The sequence below is a fragment of the Tympanuchus pallidicinctus genome, unplaced genomic scaffold (genome assembly GCF_026119805.1).
Source record: "Tympanuchus pallidicinctus isolate F22 unplaced genomic scaffold, pur_lepc_1.0 scaffold137, whole genome shotgun sequence".
In the NCBI taxonomy this organism is placed as follows: Eukaryota; Metazoa; Chordata; class Aves; order Galliformes; family Phasianidae; genus Tympanuchus; species Tympanuchus pallidicinctus.
Window position 1 is genome coordinate 9719 of NW_026294656.1, and position 18554 is coordinate 28272.

At 61.6% G+C, this 18554-nt stretch overlaps 2 protein-coding genes and 1 long non-coding RNA gene across 4 annotated transcripts in view; 2 read left to right on the forward strand and 1 right to left on the reverse strand.

Annotated features, from left to right (window-relative positions):
• On the forward strand, positions 1-17774 carry LOC128076272 (hexokinase-2). 2 transcript variants are annotated; one of them, XM_052673708.1, is made up of 18 exons: positions 1-141; positions 4461-4623; positions 9514-9662; positions 9857-9976; positions 11676-11771; positions 11897-11996; positions 12183-12366; positions 12710-12865; positions 12982-13215; positions 13605-13909; positions 14159-14307; positions 14575-14694; positions 14799-14894; positions 15095-15194; positions 15273-15456; positions 15615-15770; positions 15968-16201; positions 16730-17774. In XM_052673708.1, the coding sequence occupies exons 1-18, from the start codon at positions 79-81 to the stop codon at positions 16872-16874; spliced, it is 2754 nt and encodes a 917-aa protein (XP_052529668.1). In that variant the 5' UTR covers positions 1-78; the 3' UTR covers positions 16875-17774. The 2 variants fall into 2 exon arrangements, with proteins under 2 accessions (XP_052529668.1, XP_052529669.1); XM_052673709.1 differs by lacking the exons at positions 1-141; positions 4461-4623; positions 9514-9662; positions 9857-9976 and adding an exon at positions 11396-11474 and having other exon boundaries at positions 11582-11771.
• On the forward strand, positions 4647-6411 carry LOC128076274 (uncharacterized). The gene is made up of 4 exons (XR_008204339.1): positions 4647-5227; positions 5352-5519; positions 5688-5729; positions 5814-6411. It is a non-coding gene; the product is annotated as an uncharacterized LOC128076274 (long non-coding RNA).
• Positions 17617-18554, reverse strand: part of GMCL1 (germ cell-less 1, spermatogenesis associated) — an 11127-nt gene continuing 10189 nt past the window's right edge. Inside the window, exon 14 of the mRNA XM_052673710.1 lies at positions 17617-18433. Within this exon, the coding sequence (XP_052529670.1) occupies positions 18302-18433 (132 nt within the window). The 3' untranslated portion in view covers positions 17617-18301. The remainder of the gene's footprint in view (positions 18434-18554) is intronic.

An 18554-nucleotide genomic window follows, 5' to 3' on the forward strand; every position in this document is an offset into this window, starting at 1 on the left:
CTCCTCAATGAGGCTCAGCGCGACGGGCGGGATCGGCGCACCGCACCGCACCGCTCCGCACCGCACCGCACCGCCGACATGATCGCGTCCCATCTGCTCGCGTACTTCTTCACGGAACTCAACCACGACCAGGCGCAGAAGGTGGGCGGGGGGAGCGGGGAGTTGGAAGTGGGGGGCAAAGCGGGGGGAGGAATGGAGAGGTGAAAAGGGGAGGGGGTGTCGGAAGAGGGGAAGGATGGAAGGGTGAAAAGAAGGGAGGGGAAAGAGGGAGGAAGGGGGAGAGAAAGGAGGGAAGTGGGGAAAAATGGAAAGGTGGGAAGGGGAAAAGTGGGAAGGGGAAACGAGGGAAGGGGAAAAGGGGAAAGGAAAAAAGCGAAAACGAAATCGGGGGAGAAAAGGAAAAGGGGAAAAAAGGGAGAGGGGAAAAAAAGGGGGAAAGGAAAGGAGGAAAAAGAGGAAGGAGAAAAAATGAAACAAGGAAAAAAAAGGGGGGGAAGGGGCAAAAAAAGGAGAAGAAAATAGGAAAAAAGAAAACGAAAGTAAAAACGGGGGGGAGGGGGCGATAAAAACGGAGGGAAAAGAGGAAGAAATGGAAGAAAAGAGGAAGAAAGGCGGAAAAAAGAGCGGCGGCGCCGGCGCTGTCCCCGCGTGGCCGTGGGCGGGCTGAGCGCTGCCGCCGTGCGGGACGTGCCCCGCGTGTCCCTGCGTGGCCCCGCGGCGGGGGGGGACCGGGCCGGGCCGGGGGGGTCCTGAGGGATGCGGGGGGGCGAAACGCTGTGCGATTCGGGGAACGGAGCGGCGCCTGGGCTGAGCGCGGCTTCTTTGTTCGGACGGAGCATCGCGTGGTGGATGCGGGGCGGGGGGCGGGAGGGGGGGGGGATGGGGGTCCTATGGGCTCCTGTGGGGTCCTATGGGGGGGCGCGGGGGGGGGGGGGGGCGAAGATGGAGAGGAGAGCGGAGCGCCACGCTGGCCGAGTTCGGTAGGAAGTGAAGAAAAGGCGCGGGGGGGAGGGAAGGAAAAAAAGAAGTGCCGAAAGTGCCCGAGGAGCTCCGATGGGGGGGGGGGGGCGGGGGGGGCACGTGGAGAGGGTTGTGTAACGCCGGGAGGGGGGGGGGAAGAGAAGGGGGGGTCCGGAGGCGCTGCCGTTGCGGTGCGGCTCCGTCCGGTTACGGGGCGGCGGAGTGCCGGGGGGGTGCGGGGATGGAAGCGGTGTTTTGGGGGGGGGGGGGTCGGTGTTTGGGGCTGGGGGGGTCGGCGCCGCACGGCAGAGCTGCGCTATGGGGGATCCGATGGGGCGGGAAATGCGGGCTTTGCGGGTTGGTTCCGTTCCGTTGGGTCGCGTTTTCAGACCGAATTTGGGGGGGGGGGCGCGGATCCCGAAATGCCCCAAAGGTGGGACAGAACCCAAAACCCACAACCTGCACGGGAGGGGGGGGGCGGCCCCACGTGCCCCTCATTGAGCTCCTGGGGGGTTCGTCGGGTCCTGGGGGCAGCGGGGAAGCAATGGGATGGCAGTGGGGTGGCTGACAGCGGGGTGAAGTGACAGTGGGGTGACTCAGCTGAGGTGACAGCGGGGTGGCTGACAGCCAGCGGCAAGTTCATGACTCCCAGCACAAACACTGGGGCTGTCAGCTTTCCTTCTCCTTCTCCCGGACTTGTCTTCATTCTTCCCCCCCCCCCACCCCCAATAGGGGCTGTGTGACTGCGGGGTCCTGGGAACGGCCCCTCCTCATCCCAGCAGTGGGACAGACAGACAGACAGACAGACAGACAGACACAGATTCCTCCTTCCATCGCCTTGAGGGATTTTGGGGGCAGATTTAAAGAGCATCTCCTGAGGATGATGAGGATGGGGGGCAAGGAAGGGTGGGCAGGGCTGGGGGTGGGTGAGCGGGGCTGATAAAGGGTGAATGGGGCTGATAAGGGATGGATGGGGCTGGGGATGGGGGAGTGGGGCTGAAGAGGGGTGAATGGGGCTGAAGGAAGGAAGGAAGGAAGGAAGGAAGGAAGGAAGGAAGGAAGGAAGGAAGGAAGGAAGGAAGGATGGATGGATGGATGGATGGATGGATGGATGGATGGATGGATGGATGGGGCTGAGGAAGGATGGGTGAGTGGGGCCGAGGATGAGTGAGTGGGGCTGAGGAAGGATGGATGGGGCTGGGGATGGATGGATGGGGCTGAGGAAGGATCAGTGGGGCCAAGCAGGGATGGGTGGATGGATGGGGCTGAGGATGGATGGATGGGGCCAAGGTAGGGTGAGTGAGGCTGGGGATGAACGTATGGGGCTGAAGAGGAAGTGGGGCTGAGAAATGACGAGTGGGGCTGAAGAGGGGTGAATGGGGCCGAAGGAAGGATGGACGGGTGAGTGGAGCTGAGGATGGGTGAGTGGGGCTGGGCAGGGGTGAGTGGGGCCGAGGAAGGATGAGCGGAGCCAAGGAAGGATGGGCGGATGGATGGAGCTGAGGAATGGGGAGCGGGGCTGAGGAAGGGTCAGTGGGGCCAGGCAGGGATGGGTTGGATGGATGAGGCTGAGGACGGATGGATGGGGCCGAGAAATTGGGTGCAGGGCTGGGGAGGAGGAACCGGCCGAGCAGGAACGCGGTGACTCAGCCTGGCTGGAAGTGACTCCGGGCTGCGTCACGGGGGCTCGGCTGCGCTGTGGGGTCACAGCGTGCACACGTGGGGTGGTGAGGATGTGGGGCTGCGGGGTCACGGCGGCGGCGTGGCCTTCGTCACCTTCCGGGATGGGAGAATGGGGTCAGCGCTCCCCAAAGCTGCGGGGTTTTATGGGGTGAGGGGTTGGGTAAGAGCTGGGAGGGGGTCTGGGGGGGGGGGGAGGTTCCCACGCTCGGTGCTTTGGGTTCTGTGCAGCTCGGGGTTAAAGCCTTTCGGGCCCGGATGCGGTTTTCATGCATAAGAGCTGTTTGTCTTCCCCCGGTGCCAAAAAGCGAAAGAATCCACGCCAAAAAGTGAAAGAATCCGCCCCGAAAAGCGCAGCCTCGGCTCCTTCTGCAACTGTGGGGCCCCGGGGGGGTGATTGGAGATGGGAGGGGTGGCAGCGCTGCTGCGGAGAGAAGACAAAAAACGGAACCAAAAGCGGCGCCCTTCCTATGGGGAGGGGGAGGGGAAAAGGCCGGGGGGGGAGGGGTGGGAAGTGGGTGCTGGGTGCCCTGACCCGGCTGAGCCGGGTGGGATGGGCGCTGAGTTTGGAGGAGAAGATGATCCCGGGTTTAAAAGGGCTTTGGGGATTAAGGGAAGGTGACCCCGCGCCTGGTGACGCCGCGGGGGGCGCAGGGGGGACGGAGCCGTACGTGCGTGCAGACAGGTGAGCTGAGCCCCGTGGGTGGGGTTTCCTTCTGAGTTGGCCGCTGCCCTTTAATTAGCGGGTAGGGAAGGGTCATGGGGCCGGGGCTCGGCCTGGCCGTCCGTCTGTCTGCACGCCTCCCGCCGTCCGTCCGTCCCTGCCGCGCTCGGATGGGAGCTGGCAGCCGGCTCAGGGACGAGGCGCTCCGTTCCGAGTTGCTCTGATGCTGCACGCGGCCGCCATCCCTGCGGGGCCCAGCGCCGAATCCTCGCCACCGGCATCCCCTGCAGGGCGCTGCGTCCCGCCGACAGAGGCGTCGCTCCCAGCCCCACGGCCGGGGATCCAACCCCAGTTTGGGGTGGCGGAGGTTGAGCTGGGCTGTGCCAGCGTGTTTGGCTGCCTGCAGGTGGGGGTTCTGGGGCCACCTGTGGGACTGGGATTCTCTTAGGCTGCCTGTAGGGCTGGGCTTCCCTTGGGCCGCCTGTAGAATTCATTCTTTGGGGCCACTTGTAGGGCTGAGCTTCCCTTGGGCCGCCTGTGGAGTCGGACTTGTCTTGAGCCACTGCGGGGCTGGACGCCTCTTTGGCCACCCCACGTTTGGGCTTCTTTTGGGCCACCTGCAGGGTTGAGCATCTTTTGGACCATCTGTAGGGTTGAGCTTCATTTCGGCCACCTGTAGGGCTGGGTTTCTCTTGGGCTGCCTTCGATTTGGGCTTCTCTTGGGCCACCTGTAGGGCTGAGCTTCTCTTGGGCTGCCTGTAGAGTCAGACTTGTGTTGAGCTGCTGTGGGGCTGGACGCCTCTTTGGCCTCTGTGGGGCTGGACGCCTCTTTGGCCACTGTGGGGCTGGACGCCTCTTTGGCCACCGTGGGGCTGGACGCCTCTTTGGCCACCGTGGGGCTGGACGCCTCTTTGGCCACCGTGGGGCTGGACGCCTCTTTGGCCACTGTGGGGCTGGACGCCTCTTTGGCCTCTGTGGGGCTGGATTCCTCTTGGGCCACCTTGGGGTTGAGTTGCAGAGCGGCTCCGGGTGTTGGCAGCGGTTCTCCACGCTCACCCCTGCTGTGGGCCACCCGCTGCCACCCTCCAGCTGCGGCTGCGTCGTCCCCGCGTCCCCCAGCCCCACTGCTCACCCGCTGCCCCTCCGTGCCCCACAGGTGGACAAGTACCTGTACCACATGCGGCTCTCCGAGGACACGCTGCAGGAGGTGTCCGAACGCTTCCGCAAGGAGATGGAGAAGGGGCTGGGTGCTGACACCAACCCCACCGCCTCCGTCAAGATGCTGCCCTCCTTCGTCAGGTCCACCCCAGACGGCACAGGTACGGCGCCGTGGGGCAGCTCGCGCCCCTCTGGGCTGGGTGCAGCCGGGGTGGGGGTCTCCCTCAGACCGAGGGGCTCCTGGTGGCCGTGGGCTGCGGGCGGCCCTCCTGTGCGCCGTGCTGGCGGGATGCGGTGGTCACGGGTCGGATCGTCGCTTCTCATTAGCGCTGAACGCCATGGGGAGCGCGAGAGGAGGCAGCTGACAACGCCGCCTTTCTGCTCCCTTCCCACACGCCTCTCATCCTCCCCGAGGGACCGGCGCCTCTTGGCCGGGGGGGCACGGCTCCACTTTGGGCTCCCATCAGTGCATCCGACGCCGAACGACTTCCTGGTGCGGTCGTTGGGTGCAGACGCTCCCAGAAGCCTCCTGTGGGGTCCTCTGAAACCTGATGGGGGAAAAGCGAAGAACGCTGGGAGCTGGGAAATCAGGGAGTTGTAGAACTGTAGAATGGATGGGTTGGAAGGGTCCTGAAAGATCACAGAGCCGTGGGATGATTGGGTTGAAAGGGTCCTTGAAGAGCTTAGAGCCGTGGAATGGATGGGTTGGAAGGGTCCTTAAAGGTCACAGAGCCATCGAGTGTTGGGTTGGAAGGGTCCTTAAAGGTCACAGAGCCATCGAGAGTTGGGTTGGAAGGGTCCTTAAAGATCACAGAGCCATCGAGTGTTGGGTTGGAAGGGTCCTTAAAGATCACAGCCATCGAGCGTTGGGTTGGAAGGGTCCTTAAAGATCACAGAGCCATCGAGTGTTGGGTTGGAAGGGTCCTTAAAGATCACAGAGCCATCGAGTGTTGGGTTGGAAGGGTCCTTAAAGATCACAGAGCCATCGAGAGTTGGGTTGGAAGGGTCCTTAAAGATCACAGAGCCATCGAGTGTTGGGTTGGAAGGGTCCTTAAAGGTCAGAGAGCCATCGAGAGTTGGGTTGGAAGGGTCCTTAAAGATCACAGAGCCATCGAGTGTTGGGTTGGAAGGGTCCTTAAAGATCACAGAGCCATCGAGTTTTGGGTTGAAAGGGTCCTTAAAGGTCAGAGAGCCATCGAGAGTTGGGTTGGAAGGGTCCTTAAAGATCACAGAGCCATCGAGAGTTGGGTTGGAAGGGTCCTTAAAGGTCACAGAGCCATCGAGAGTTGGGTTGGAAGGGTCCTTAAAGATCACAGAGCCAGCGAGTTTTGGGTTGAAAGGGTCCTTAAAGGTCACAGAGCCATCGAGTGTTGGGTTGGAAGGGTCCTTTAAAGAGCATCGAACCACTGAATGGAGGAGTTCAAAGGGACTTCAAAGTCACAGACCCATGGGATGGTTTGGGTCAGAAGGGTCCTTAAAGCTCACACAACCATCGGGTGGTTGGGTTGGACGGGTCCTTAAAGATGGTGTAGGTCCAGCCCTGCCGTGGTAAACTCACCCACCCCCACCCGCGGTGTTCCTGCCCCACTCACAGCCGTGCGTCCGGCCGCACTCTGCATGAGGACGCTTGGCCCAGCACAGCCATCCTTCCCAGCAGCTGCCGAGCCATCATTTGGAGCAACCCCAACACAGCGATCCCAAAGCATCGCTGCCGCGCTGCCTCTCCTCCCGGCCAGGACAGGGTGCTCTGCAGGGCTCAGACCTCCAGGGTCGGCGTCACCTCCTGGATTATGCTGGATGAGAGGGCTTACGCAGCAGAGGGTCAGGCTGAGATGTAGGGGGAGGACACAAGATGCAGGGCAAGGACACGAGATGAAGGGCAAGGACACGAGATGTGGGGCAAGGACACGAGATGAAGGGCAAGGACACGAGATGAAGGGCAAGGACATGAGATGAGGGGCAAGGACACGAGATGTGGGGCAAGGACACGAGATGAAGGGCAAGGACACGAGATGAAGGGCAAGGACATGAGATGAGGGGCAAGGACACGAGATGTGGGGCAAGGACACGAGATGTGGGGCAAGGACACGAGATGAAGGGCAAGGACACGAGATGAAGGGCAAGGACACGAGATGAAGGGCAAGGACACGAGATGTGGGGCAAGGACACGAGATGAAGGGCAAGGACACGAGATGAAGGGCAAGGACACGAGATGAAGGGCAAGGACACGAGATGTGGGGCAAGGACACGAGATGTGGGGCAAGGACACGAGATGAAGGGCAAGGACACGAGATGAAGGGCAAGGACACGAGATGTGGGGCAAGGACACGAGATGAAGGGCAAGGACACGAGATGAAGGGCAAGGACACGAGATGAAGGGCAAGGACACGAGATGTGGGGCAAGGACACAAGATGAAGGGCAAGGACACGAGATGAAGGGCAAGGACACGAGATGAAGGGCAAGGACACGAGATGCAGGGTGTGGGCCTGAGATGCCGATGAGGCACGGCTCCGCACCAGAGGAGCCGAGCTCTGCTGTCTGTGCGCCTCGGCGCTGCTTTCCTCAGCTCTGCTGCAGGGGCAGGGAAGCAGTGCTTATCTTTGGGCCCTTTGCAGAGAGCAAACAGCCCCCGGCGGTGAGCCGCGCTGTTTGCTTTCCTGTTTGCTTGCGTCTTATCGCGGCGCGAGGCAGCGCCCGGAGCCCCAACCTCCGGGGGTGTGGGGTGGAAACCGGAGCTGTGCGGCTCCGACCTGCGCACGGCGAGGTTCCTTGGCTGCTGGGATCTGCTTTCCTGGCTCCGTGCCCCGGGCGCCGTCCTTGTCCCCACGTCCCTGCACACAGCGATGTCCTCAAGGCTCCGTGATGTCACCAGCCGTGTCTCTGTGCAAACTGGTGTCACGAAGGCTCCACGAAGTCACCATCCACGTCCCCACCGCAAACACCAGCGTCGTCAAGGCGCCGTGCAGCCGCCACTGCAGTGTCCGTGTCTCCATGCACACCAGTGTCACAAAGGCTCCATGAAGCCACCGTCTGTGTCCCCACGTCCCCACGCACTCCGATGTCACAGAGGTTCTGTGGAGCCACCATCCATGTCCCCACGCACAGTGACATCACGAAGGCTCCATGATGTCACCATCCATGTCCCCGTGTCCCTGCAAGCCCTGATGTCATGAAGACTCCATGAAGTCACCATCCATGTCCCCATGTCCCCGCACACACTGATGTCACAAGTGCTCCATGAAGCCACCATCTACGTCCCCGTGCACAGTGACATCACAGAGGTTCCGTGGAGCCACCATCCATGTCCCCGCGCACAGTGACATCACGAAGGCTCCATGATGTCACCGTCTGTGTCCCCTTGTCTGCGCCCACCAACGTCACGAAGGCTCCATGACGTCACCATCCATGTCCCCGTGTCCCTGCAAACCTTGATGTCATGAAGGCTACGTGAAGCCACCACATCTCCATGCACACACAGACATCATGAAGGCTCTGTGGAGCCACTGTCCATGTCCCCATGCTCACCAATGTCACGAAGGCTCCATGAAGTCACCATTTATGTCCCCATGCTCACCAATGTCACGAAGGCTCCATGAAGTCACCATCTGTGTCCCCACTTCTGCACACCCCGACATCTTGGAGGCTCTGTGAAGCCACCACCGCAGTGTCCGTGTCCCTGTGTCTCCACGCACATCGATGTCACAAAGACTCCATGAAGCCACCATCTGTCCCTGTGTCCCCATCCTTGTCCCCACGTCCCCACGCACTCCGATGTCACAGAGGTTCCATGGAGCCACCATCCATGTCCCTGCGCACAATGACATCACGAAGGCTCCATGATGTCACCATCTGTGTCCCCATGTCTGCACCCACCAATGTCACGAAGGCTCCATGATGTCACCATCTGTGTCCCCGTGTCCCCGCACACACGGATGTCACAAATGCTCCGTGAAGCCACCACCTGTGTCCCTGTGCACAGTGACATCACGGAGGCTCCATGACGTCACCATCCATGTCTCCATGTCCCCATGCTCGCCAGTGTCACGGAGGCCCCATGAAGTCACCATCCGTGTCCCCATGTCCCCGCACACGCTGATGTCACGCACGCTCCATGAGGTCACCACGTGTCCCCACACACCCCCCACCCAATCCCCCCTTCAGACACCGCTGTGCCACCGAACGCTGCTTTCTGTCCCCACCTTCCGCCACCCGCAGCTCTCGCTCTTGTCCCCCGTCCTGCTGGGCCGAAATGCACGCGGAGGTTCGGGGCCGGCCTGCAGCCACGTGCCAGCAGCTCTGCGGGTTGCTGGGCTGCGTTCCCAGAGCAGCTCGGATTTCCTCCGAAAGCATCTCCTCCGCTGGGCGACGCTTTGGAAGGGCAGAGCGTGGGGAAGGGCTGGCAGAGCTCTCTTGGGATTCTTGCGTCAGCCTACGGGAATGGCTCTGGTGCTGTGACCTTACAGGACCTGCAGCGCTGCGGGGTCACCCCGTGGTTTTTGGGGTGACCTCTGTGGGGTTTGGGGGTTCAGCCCGGTCGAGTTTGGGGCTAACACGCGTAGTTTTGGGGTTTGATTTCATGGTTTTGGGGCTAACCCCTATGGAGTTTTGGGGTTCGCTGCAGTTGAGTTTTGGGGTTAATCCGTGTGGGTTTGGGGCTAACCTTTGTGCCAGCCCCTGTGGTTTTGGGGTTCACCTCTGTGGATTTCTGGGATTCAATCCTGTGGTTTTAGGGCTAACTCCTGTAGAATTTGGGCGTTCAGCCCCGTGGTTTTGGGGCTCATCCCCATATGGTTCTGGGGCTAACTCTTGTAGAGTTTTGGGATTCACCCCTGTGGAGTTTTGGGGCCAATCCCCATCATTTTGAGGCTGACTGCTGTAGAGTTTTGGGGCTAACTCCTGTGCTTTTGGGGCTCAGCCCTGTAGAGTTTTGGGATTCACTCCTGTGGAGTTTCGGGGTTTGCTCCTGTAGAATTTTGGGGTTAATCCCCGTGGTTTTGGGGCTCACCCCTGTGGTTTGAGTTTGGGTTCACCCCTGGCTTTCTCTTCCCAGAGGACGGAGACTTCTTGGCGCTGGACCTCGGTGGCACCAACTTCCGCGTGCTGCGGGTGAAGGTGTCCGACAACGGCCTGCAGAAGGTGGAGATGGAGAGCCAGATCTATGAGATCCACGAGGACCTCATGCGAGGCAGCGGGATGCAGGTGGGCCTCCCCCCGTCTCCGTTTTCCTCCCCAAAAGGATCCACCCACAGGGGGGCAGTAGTCCAGACAACGCCGCGACGTCCTTCGAGATGCCAAGATGTCCCTTGAGATGCTGGGATGTTCTCTGAGGTGCTGGGATGTCTGTCGAGACACCAAGACGTCACCGTTGCTCATCCTCAGCCGTTGCCTTTCAGCTCTTTGACCACATCGCTGAGTGCCTGGCCAACTTCATGGAGAAGCTGAACATCAAGGAGAAGAAGCTGCCCCTCGGCTTCACCTTCTCCTTCCCGTGTCACCAGACCAAGCTGGATGAGGTGGGTGAGGGATGTGGGGGGCCGAGGGGTGACGTTCTGTGCAGGATTGGGTGGCTGTGCCCCGGTGGGGTCACACCTGGAGCACTGGGGGCCGTTGGAGCACCGGAAGAAGGACCTAAAAGCATCTAACGGTATCCAAAGGCGGGCCAGGAGGATGGAGAAGGGGAGTGAGGGCAACGTGTGTAGGGAGAAGTGGAAGTCCCTTGGGTTCAGCGCAGAGAAGAGGCCGAGGGAAGGCCTACAGTCACCTCTTGGCCCTACAGCCCCTCATAACCCTACAGCCCCATGTGGCCCTACAGCCCTACATGACCCTACAGCTCCTCGTGGCTCTACAGCCCCTCACCACCCTACAGCCCTACATCGCCCTCATGGCCTTACAGTCATCTCGTGGCCCTAAAGCCCCACGTGGCCCCGCAGCCATGTGAATGACCCTTTGCGGCCACCTCGGCGATCCCCGTGGCTCCCATGGGACACAGAGCTCTCTGTGCCTCTCCCTCATTGTGCTCTCGGCGAGCAGCTGCTGCTGCTGGATGAAGGCATGGGGCAGCAGCTGCCTGCAGCCCGGCAGCCCCGGGGACGTGCCGAGCACCACATCGGCACCAGCGACCTCGCTGGGCACATCGCACACCGCCGCCTCCTGCTTCCCAGGGCTGCCCCACGTGGGGTCGGCTGGTGGGCAGCTCCACGGCACGGCAGCGGCTCGGCACGTCTGCAGCTCCATTCCGAGGTGCCGGAAGTCGTGTTCCTATGACTGCGGTGACGGGTGAGACCCCGTCCCACCGGCGCCCTCCGCATGCATCAGAGCCGGTTTTGCTGCAGGGCTCCATGAAGCCAAGAGCTGAGGTCACGTCCCTCTGCCGGCGGCAGGGAGCCGATGACTCACGTGCCTGTGGCCATAAACTGGGACGTGGGAACCGCTGCAGATGCCGATGGCAGTGATAAGAGGGAGGGGCTGCCTGCAGAGCCGTGTCCGTCCCTGTGCTGGAGGAGGCTGGGCGGCTCTGACCTTGGGACGTGGGTTGGGTTGTAGTGAGCTTGAGCCGTGGGTTGGAGGGCCTGACTTTCAGCTGTGGGTTGGCTCCAATTTTGAGTTGTGGGTTGGTGGCCCTGACTTTGAGTTGTGGGTTGGTGGCTCTGACCTTGAGACATGGATTGGGTTCTGACCTTGAGTTGCGGGTTGGTAGGTCTGACCCTGAGACATGGATGGGGGAGTTCTGTTCTTGAGTTGTGTGTTGGAGGGTCTGAGCTTGAGTTGTGGGTTGGTGGCCCTGACTTTGAGTTGTGGGTTGGTGGCTCTGACTTTGAGTTGGGGGTTGGTGGCTCTGACTTTGAGTTGGGGGTTGGTGGCACTGACCTTGAGTTGTGGGTTGGTGGCTCTGACTTTGAGTTGGGGGTTGGTGGCCCTGACTTTGAGTTGTGGGTTGGTGGCTCTGACTTTGAGTTGGGGGTTGGTGGCACTGACTTTGAGTTGTGGGTTGGTGGCTCTGACTTTGAGCAGGTGGGTTGGCTCTAATTTTGAGTTGTGGGTTTGTGGCTCTGACCCTGAGACATGGATGGGGAAGTTCTGTTCTTGAGTTGTGTGTTGGTGGCCCTGACTTTGAGCAGCGGGTTGATGGTTCTGACCTTGAGGCGCAGTTTTGGATACGTGGTGGCGTGGGGTCCGGCTGAGCGTCCCCTTCTCTCTCTTCTCCCAACACAGAGCATCCTTGTCAACTGGACAAAGGGATTCAAGTGCAGCAGCGTGGAGGGGAAGGACGTGGTGTCCCTGCTGCGCAAGGCCATCAAGAAGCGTGGGGTAAGGTGTCCCAGCTCCCAAAATCCCAGGATGGGACACACGGGACGCAACGCGCGTCGTCACCCTGCAAGCGGAGACGCTGCGCTGCTCTTTGGTGGCACTCAGTGCCCCCTTCCCCATTTTAGGACTTCGACATCGACATCGTGGCGGTGGTAAATGACACTGTTGGCACCATGATGTCCTGTGGCTATGATGACCAAAACTGTGAAGTCGGACTCATCGTGGGTGAGCGGGACTGAGCACAGGGATTCTGGTGGTTGTGTGGTGTAACTGGGGCTGAGCACAGGGATTCTGGTGGTTGTGTGGTGTAACTGGGGCTGAGCACAGGGATTCTGGTGGTTGCGTGGTGTAACTGGGGAGGACGGGGGAGATGCGGCCTCCGATGCGAGCGGGTCTCCGTGCTCGGCGCAGGGACGGGCACCAACGCCTGCTACATGGAGGAGATGAGGCACATCGACCTGGTGGAGGGGGACGAGGGCCGGATGTGCATCAACATGGAGTGGGGTGCCTTCGGGGACGACGGCGTGCTCAATGACATCAGGACCGAGTTCGACCATGAGATAGACATGGGCTCGCTCAACCCTGGCAAGCAGCTGTAAGCAGATTCCTGGCTCTGCTCTGCGCCACGTTGCCCATCCTCCCATTGTTGGGACCGGAGGGGTTGTCCCAGTTAACTGGGTCACAGTGTCCTCCGTCCCGCCAACGGGGACCGCGTGGGATTCGGGCTGGCACGTCCACCCAACGCCCGCTTCCCTTGCCAGCCCTCCGCTCGGGGCTGTCGATCCGCGTTTCCCCTGCCAACAAATCCATCAGCAATGAAAGGGAACACCACCACCTAATGTCCGCAGCCCGGTCCTACAGAATTCCCATTTGGCAGACGGGCGGCGCGGTTGGGGTTAAAGGTGGGGGTCCGACTGTGCACCTCTTGTGTTTGTGAGGTTCGAGAAGATGATCAGTGGGATGTACATGGGCGAGCTGGTGCGCCTCATCCTGGTGAAGATGGCCAAGGAGGGGCTCCTCTTCCGAGGAAAGCTCTCTTCGGATCTGCGCACCACTGGACACTTTGAGACCAGATTTGTCTCTGCTATCGAGAAGTGAGCGGGGGCTGGGTGTCTTTGTGGGGTCCCAACCCACCACCCAGTAGCTGGGGGAAGTGCTGGGCCCACAGCGGATTTCCAGGCACAGACGTCTTCTGTTCTTCGGTGTGCAGGGAGAAAGAGGGGCTGCAGAAAGCCCACGAGATCCTCACCAAACTGGGCCTGGAGCCGTCCCACGAGGACTGCCTGGCCACCCACCGCATCTGCCAGATCGTTTCCACCCGCTCGGCCAACCTCTGCGGGGCCACGCTGGCCGCCGTGCTGCGCCGCATCAAGGAGAACAAGGGGGTGGACCGGCTGCGCTCCACCGTCGGTGTGGATGGCTCTGTCTACAAGAAGCACCCTCAGTAAGTCCTCGAGGCAACGGGGAGCTGGAGGAGGTCTGGCCTCAGGGTGGGGGCCCACGGGCGCCTCCATTGGATGCCACTTGTTGGCCATCTCGGAGGAAGTCTGGCCTCACGATGATGCCCTGTTGGCATCTCTGTTGGATCCCGTCATTGGATCCCGTCTCCATTGGATCCCATTTGTTGGCCATCACAGAGGAGGTCTGACCTCGTGCTGGGTCCCGTGGGCACCTCCACTGGATCCCATTTGTTGTCCATCTCATCTGGCCTTGTGGTGGTCCGTGGGCACCTCCACTGGATCCCAAAGCCCACGTGGGCCATCTCAGAGTCTGACGCGACCTTTGAAGGCACGCTCAAGCCGCCTTCTTCCTCCTCCTCCTCCTCTCCCATAGCTTTGCCCGACGCCTCCATAAGACAGTGAGGAAGCTGCTGCCTGACTGCGAGATCCGATTTGTGAGGTCGGAAGACGGCAGCGGCAAAGGGGCGGCCATGGTGACGGCGGTGGCCTACAGGCTGGCAGCCCAGCACAAGGCCCGGCAGAAGATCCTGGAGGCGCTGAAGCTGAGCCACGAGCAGCTCCTGGAGGTGAAGCGGAGGATGAGGGTTGAGATGGAGAAGGGGCTGGGCAAGGATACGCACGCGGAGGCCACAGTGAAGATGCTGCCCACATACGTGTGCTCAACTCCAGACGGGACAGGTGAGGGCGCCTTCATGTCCTGCGTATGGCACAGAGCTCCCAGTGTCTGTGCCACGGAGGCGCCGTTGTTCCCCTCGGTGGGGAGCAGCTCTGGGGTCCGATGCTGAGCCCCCAGAAGATCCCGCACCCAACGCAGCGCCCTTGGCTGGGAAATGGCACCTCCACCTTCTCCGCCGTGGTTTCTCCCCTCCGTGCTTACGGTGCTCCCTGTTGAGCTCTCTCTCCTCACGACCCTCTCCCGGCTTTTAGAAAAAGGAGATTTCCTCGCCCTGGATCTGGGGGGGACGAACTTCCGCGTGCTGCTGGTGCGGGTGCGGAACGGCATGCGGCGCGGCGTGGAGATGCACAACAAGATCTACTCCATCCCGCTGGAGGTGATGCAGGGGACAGGCGAGGAGGTGAGTCCACCCGCCGTCCCACCCCACACACCCGACGAGGGCAGATGAGCATCACTTCCCCACCAGGGAAACGGCACAGGTTGCGCTCTGAGCATCGCTGATGGCTTTGGGGCGTTGCTGGGATTGGGGTCAGGGGGCTCCGGGGCGCCCCACAAAGGGAGGACGGCATCCCACGGGTGGGAGCGCTGCCCGCGGGGACGTGGAGGAGCCTGCAGTGCACGGCACACGCGGTGACTGCGCCCTCCTGCCCTCACTCTGCACGTCCAGCTCTTCGACCACATTGTGCACTGCATCTCCGACTTCCTGGAGTACATGGGGATGAAGGGAGTGTCGCTCCCGCTGGGCTTCACCTTCTCCTTCCCATGCAGGCAGACCAACCTGGACGAGGTGAGCCCGGCACTGGCAGGATCCTGAGTGTGTCCCTGAGATTTGGGGGCTGGGGGGCGCTCCTGGCCCAACCCGCTCACCCCGACCCTCTTTTCTCCTTCCAGGGGATTCTCCTAAAGTGGACAAAGGGTTTCAAAGCCACGGGCTGCGAAGGGGAGGACGTGGTGAGCCTGCTGAAGGAGGCCATCCACCGCAGGGAGGTGAGCGGGGCAGCTCTGCAGCGGCGTTAATTGGGCTGGGAACGAATGGGCTGAGCGTTGGGATGTCAGCCACCGCCCTCAGTCATCACAGGGGGTGGATTGCCAGAGCCTGGAGCTAGGAGCCGAGCAGTGCTGCCCTCCACCCATCCCCCCCATCATCTCCATGTGGGAAACCACCCAACCCAACCCTTCCCTTCCAGGAGTTCGACCTGGACGTGGTGGCGGTGGTGAACGACACGGTGGGCACCATGATGACCTGCGGCTACGAAGACCCCTACTGCGAAGTCGGGCTGATAGTCGGTGAGCGCTGCGCCTTTCCCTGCCCCACGGGGGGGACGCCCTCCCCCTGAGCCCCATTGAGACCCTCCCCCCCCGCAGGAACGGGCAGCAACGCCTGCTACATGGAGGAGATGCGGAACGTGGAGCTGGTGGAGGGCGACGAGGGCCGCATGTGTGTCAACATGGAGTGGGGCGCGTTTGGGGACAACGGCTGCTTGGATGACATCCAGACCGAGTTTGATTTGGCTGTGGACGAACTGTCCCTCAACCCTGGGAAGCAGAGGTGCGTGGTGGTAACGCTGGGGCTGAGAGGAGCGCTCCCTGCCCTGCAGAGCCCCGATGGTGCTGGACCATAGAGACGGTGCTGGGTGCCATGGGCTGGGCAGGGCTGTCCCCTCCACCCTCGAGTGTCAACGCTCGGCCCTGCCGTCCCCACTCCAGGTTTGAGAAGATGATCAGCGGGATGTACCTGGGGGAGATCGTCCGCAACATCCTGATCAACTTCACCAAGCGAGGGCTGCTGTTCCGCGGCCGCATCTCCGAGCGCCTGAAGACCAGGGGGATCTTTGAGACAAAGTTCCTGTCCCAGATAGAAAGGTGAGGACGTGACTGTGGCCATCCTGCTGCGTTCTGGGGGGGTCCTGGGTGCTCAGAGCCAGGGCGATACGGTGTGAGGAATGGAGTGCATCCACCCCGGGCGTCCCTCCGGTTGGTGCAAGCCACGGCTCCACGGGTGCCACAGGACACCCGGACCTGGGGGGAGACCTCCTAACCGTGTGCCCCCCGCCCCGCAGCGACTGCCTGGCCCTGCTGCAGGTGCGCTCCATCCTCCAGCATCTGGGCCTGGAGAGCACGTGTGACGACAGCATCATCGTTAAGGAGGTGTGCACCGTGGTGGCCCGGCGCGCCGCGCAGCTCTGCGGGGCCGGAATGGCCGCCGTGGTGGATAAAATCCGTGAGAATCGAGGGCTGGATTTCCTCAAGGTGACGGTTGGCGTGGATGGGACGCTCTACAAACTGCACCCACAGTGAGTGCCCACAGGGGACGGAGGAGCAGGGAGGTGGGCTGTGGGTTGAGCTCGGCCGGGGGTTCTGCCCACCAGGAGGGTCTGCGGTGAAGCTCTGCCCCTTCCCATGGAGCGCACACAGAGGCCAAGGGTGCAGGGATGAGCATGCGCTGGGCTCAGGGCTCCACAGCGGGGCATACAGAAGGCTCAGGGCTCCATGGTGAAGCATACGAAGGGCTGAGGGCTCTGTAGTGCATTGCACTCAGAGCTCTGCAGTGGAGCATACAAAGGACTCACGGCTCCATAGCGGATCATGCATCGGGCTCAGGGCTCCATGGTGGGGCTGCACGGAGGCCCCTGAGACTCCGGTTGGGTGCTGGCCTTGAATCAGGGCTGGCAGGCAGAACACAGGCTGTGTTCCGTGCCCGGCTCCCAGCACTCCCACATTGCGTTGGGTGTTGGCGTGGGACGGCATCGGCTGCACCGCAGGACGGCTCTGATGGCTTCCTCCTCCTCCTCCTCCTCCTCCTCCTCCTCCCCCCCCCGCAGCTTCTCGGCCGTCATGCAGGACACGGTGAGGCAGCTGTCCCCGTGCTGCGAGGTGACCTTCCTGCAGTCAGAGGACGGCAGCGGCAAAGGAGCGGCGCTGATCACGGCCGTGGCGTGCCGGATCCGCGAGGCCGGGCAGCGGTAGGGGCAGCTCGGAGCCCAGAGCTCTGCGCCCGACGGACGATTCCTTCCCCGCTCCCTCCCCCCATACACAACACACACACACGGGGCCCTCCCCCCTTCGCTTTCCTCGTGGGACACCGAGGCCGTGTCCCGCTCAACCCCAAACCACTCACGTGTCCCCCGACGGCACAAAGGATGCAGAGCCTTCTGATGCCGCATCCCGCCCCGTAGGGCCGGCCTTTCCCTGGACACCCCCAGGTCTGTTTTCCCCCCCCTTCCCCCATCACCCGCACAGGTGGGGAAGCACTGGGGACGGGGGTCCCGTTGCATCACCTGGCGTCGCGGTCCCGCGTCACCTCGCCGTGTCCTTTAGCGGTGGCACCGAATCTTCCTTTCTCTTTGTCGTTTTTTTCCCTTAATTTAACGTTTCCTTGGGGTCAGACTGGAGAACCCGACATTGCGGGGCGGGCTGGGGGCGCTTTGCTTGTCCCCGAAGGGAAAATATGGGGGGAAGGGATGCAGCCCCCGAGCACGGTGTGGGGCAGAGCTGCGCTCACGGAGGACGGAGCTCTCAGGGGACTCCTTTGCGTCGGCACTGCGCTCTCGGGGTTGAAATGAAGAAGGGAAGCTGAAGTCGCAGCTGTCAAATGAAGGGAAGGACGGACGGAGCCGGGGGGCGCTCAGAGCTCAGCCCGGCCCCCCCGGCCCGAGTCGGATCCAAGCCAAAGACGGTGGGGCTGCGAGCAGCGGAGCTGCGCCTGCTGTTCTCCTCTCGTGTTTACACTATTTATTTTTAGCCGTGATAGATAGAGAGATAGAGAGGCTTCCTTATTTTTGTACTTTTCGTACCGGTTTCCCTGGCAGTGTGGTGGTGGTGTTGTACTCCTCGGCTCCCCCCAATAAAAACGTGGAACCGACTGAGCTCCGTTTGCTGGGCTGTGCTGAGCCATGGAAGCCACGGCACAAGGCGGGGGGGCGACGGGCAGCGTTCCTCCTCCTGACCCCAATTCTGGGCTGCCTCCCCCCACGCTCCTCATCATCAGCTCCAAGCAGGGGGTTTGGTTTGGTTGTTTTTGTTTGTTTGTTTTTAAAGCTTTTTTTTTTTTTTTTACAATATTAAAAAAAAAAACCAAAAAGACGCTTTTGAGAGGACGGACGACGTCCCCTCTGGGAATGCAAAAAACTGGGCTGTAAATTCCCAACGCCAACAACAGTCCAACGTTAAAAAAAATAAACAAAGGAACGAAGGCGCTGAGCCCTCAGCACCCAAGGGGCCGGCGCAAAGGCACTCCGTGGTCACTGTTCCTGAGCGAAAGCAGGCTGGGTTCCCCCCCATGGTGGATGTGTGAGCTGCTCCCAGCACGGTGCTGGGGGGCAGTGGAGTGGCTCCAGGCACCTGCAGCGGTGGAGCAATGCAGGACGGGCTCCGGGTTGCAGCGATGCTGATGCTCAGTGCTGATCTGCGCCCTCCGACGCCGCTGTGCCGCCCGCCTTCTTCTCCAGCGACGTGTAGAGGAAATTGCAGCAGATGTAGAGGGGGAAGACGAGCAGGCGGCTGTCCAGGTTCATCACCACCTGCTCCTGGGGCGGCACACGGAGCTGTGAGCAGTGCCAGCACCCAGCACCGCGGCACTGCCCCCCCCAGAGCTGCTCGCCTCCCTTTGGTGGCCCCCATAAAGTGTTCCAGAGGTGCTCCAGCTCT

Bases quoted from the DNA above. Each gene is read 5' to 3' on its own strand.
- LOC128076272 (XM_052673708.1), top strand. From the start codon at position 79: ATGATCGCGTCCCATCTGCTCGCGTACTTCTTCACGGAACTCAACCAC. The intron at 4,624-9,513 runs GTACGGCGCCGT...TTCTCTTCCCAG, and splicing joins GTCCACCCCAGACGGCACAG to AGGACGGAGACTTCTTGGCG. The intron at 16,202-16,729 runs GTGAGTGCCCAC...CCCCCCCCGCAG, and splicing joins CTCTACAAACTGCACCCACA to CTTCTCGGCCGTCATGCAGG.